Source organism: Nanorana parkeri, unplaced genomic scaffold (assembly GCF_000935625.1).
Source record: "Nanorana parkeri isolate BGI_ZX_2015 unplaced genomic scaffold, ASM93562v1 scaffold2337, whole genome shotgun sequence".
NCBI classification, from domain to species: Eukaryota; Metazoa; Chordata; class Amphibia; order Anura; family Dicroglossidae; genus Nanorana; species Nanorana parkeri.
The window spans coordinates 115969-118231 of NW_017308605.1; the positions used below are offsets into that span (position 1 = coordinate 115969).

The 2263-nt window shown below is 50.5% G+C and overlaps 1 protein-coding gene across 1 annotated transcript in view; it reads right to left on the bottom strand.

The window, feature by feature from the left end:
- Window positions 1-937: 937 nt before the first annotated feature.
- Window positions 938-2263, bottom strand: part of KIF2C (kinesin family member 2C) — a 25226-nt gene continuing 23900 nt past the window's right edge. The window contains exons 21-22 of the mRNA XM_018573325.1: window positions 2053-2188; window positions 938-1039 (exon numbers count right to left, since the gene is read on the bottom strand). Coding sequence (XP_018428827.1) covers window positions 957-1039; window positions 2053-2188 — 219 coding nt within the window. The 3' untranslated portion in view covers window positions 938-956. The remainder of the gene's footprint in view (window positions 1040-2052; window positions 2189-2263) is intronic.

The window sequence follows — 2263 nt, forward strand, 5'->3', positions numbered from 1 at the left end:
TCAGGGTCCGTCCGTCCCCAAGCCACACCCCCCCACCACCACCCAATGCCTGCCCACTCACACATCAGATTGACCCCAGTGCCAATAAAAATGTGACCTTGTTATATCCCTGGATTTTGTATTTGAAAGTGTGAACAGAATTGTACACAACCAGTACACAAGAAGCGAGGACACGGCTGGTTATAATTAAGACTGTTTATTGCATATTAAAACAGACCGACATCAATGTTCTGTCTTGGTACAAACCTATTAAACAGGAACTTTAAAACTGTACATCAAGCAGCCAACAGAAAGGCAGCACCAAACATGGTGCCTCTGGGGGTGGACACAGAGCTAGTTGTGCTCCCTCTGCTGGTCAGATGAGGAAGAGGAGATATTGGATAGGTGGAGGAAAGAGGAAGCCGGTGTGACCCAATAAGATTTCTCTATTCTTGGCCTGCAAAATTGAAGACAACTAACTGAAGAAACTTTCAACTATTGCTCTCAATTGAGGCTTTGAGGGGTCACAGCACCATATTTACCACAGCAGGACTTGAAAGCCCACTTCAAGGCCAACTCCTCCCTAAACAAGTTGTGGCAAGTTAAAATTCAAACCCTGTCTTCAGACCGCCCACCCTCCACGATGGACCCCCATAATGTAAAAGACAGACATCAAAGCAACACCTTCAATATGGCCTTCGGAGAGGAAGCAGCGATGCCAGGTGATCCAAGAGTCCAAGATGCCAGCAGAGAACCCACCAGAGCCCATCCAAGAAAATCTGAGTGGAGACAAGCTTCAAGAAGCTGGAGAGTAACAACTGAGTCGTCAGATAACCAGGTAATTGATCCTCAGCTCCTCCCCTCAGTATGAAATTAAACTTTAACATAACAAATAAAGGAGGACAAAACACATTAAAAACAACAGACTATATATAACGCAGTGTATGAAGCGCGGGGGCGCTGTACACGGTGTGCAGTCATTTAGGAGGCCGCCTCTTGGAGATCTGCTGGCTGGCCTGTTCCTCCACATTCAGTGCCATGAGCAAGGACGACACGTTTTCTGTGAAGGGAAACAACGAATGAGGCAAATCTTCAATCAAAAAAAAAAAACACAACTATTTGCCTTATTCAGCAAAGCATGACGTCATAAAACGCGGTTCTAAAAACCTTCCAGCAGACGCGACGAATGGCTTCCAAGCGGTCAGTGGGCTTTAAAGGAGAACTATGAGGGGGGGAGGGAGGTGCTTTTCACTCACCTCATAGTTCTAGCCGACCTGTGACAATGAGACCGTCACAGGTCGGCTCAGTAGATCGGGAGGTGAGGGAACACATCCCGGGGTTCGCTCACCTCTCGATCCTGTCACGTCTCTCTGCTGAGACAGGGGAGGGGCTGGATTCCCCCCCCCCCTCCGATCCGCCAGCACTGACTGGCGGAACGGACGGGGGAGGGGGCGGGGACCGCTGGCTCTGCCTCTAGATAGGCCGAGCCAGCTGTCACTCACGCAGCTGGGCGGATCCCGACATCGATGTCGGGATCAGGTCCGGAGTCTCAGTATACCGCGAGCTGTAGCTCCCTATATACTGAGCTTAGGGTGACGGGAGGACGCTAGTTTGTGTCCTCCCGTTACCCTAAGGAGAACTATGGGGAAAAGCCCTGACCCCATAGTGCTCCTTTAACCCCTTACCGCCAGTCCTGCAGAGGTTTTTTTTCTCATCTTGGAGGCCAGTAGGCGAGCTCCTGATAATGTGATCACTGTGATTGGTTGTCATACCGTCCTACTGGCTCCTGATCCTCATCAGTGAGCAGTCATTCAATGTGCTGGGAAACACCAAGTGAATGCGCTCCCAAGCACAGCATCTCAGCCTTCTGCATATATGTAGCAGTCTGGCGTTAAAAGCCCACCAAACATCTTCCAACTAATGTCAACCAACAATCGGTGTCTGGTTCAGTTGCAACTGGCAAACCCTTCAAGATCGGGTCCTCCAAGCAGAACATCCAAGGAAGGAGACACCTGACCACAAACAGATCCCAGCTTTCCAGTAAGAGGTCAGAGAGGGAGAATGAGCACCTACCGCCTAATGAAATGAAGGTCCGGGAGCTCTCCTGGATGAGATATTGCACCTGAATCGCAAAACTCTCCATGTCGTAGTCTGGCCGCTCCGTCATCTCCAGCAGATTGGCCCATTCCGTGGCCCGTTCCGGAGCTTTCTGTAATGAGAGCTCAGCATTAACCACGGAGATCTCCACCCCCCGTGAACGATCGAGCTCTCCACCCCCTCCTGA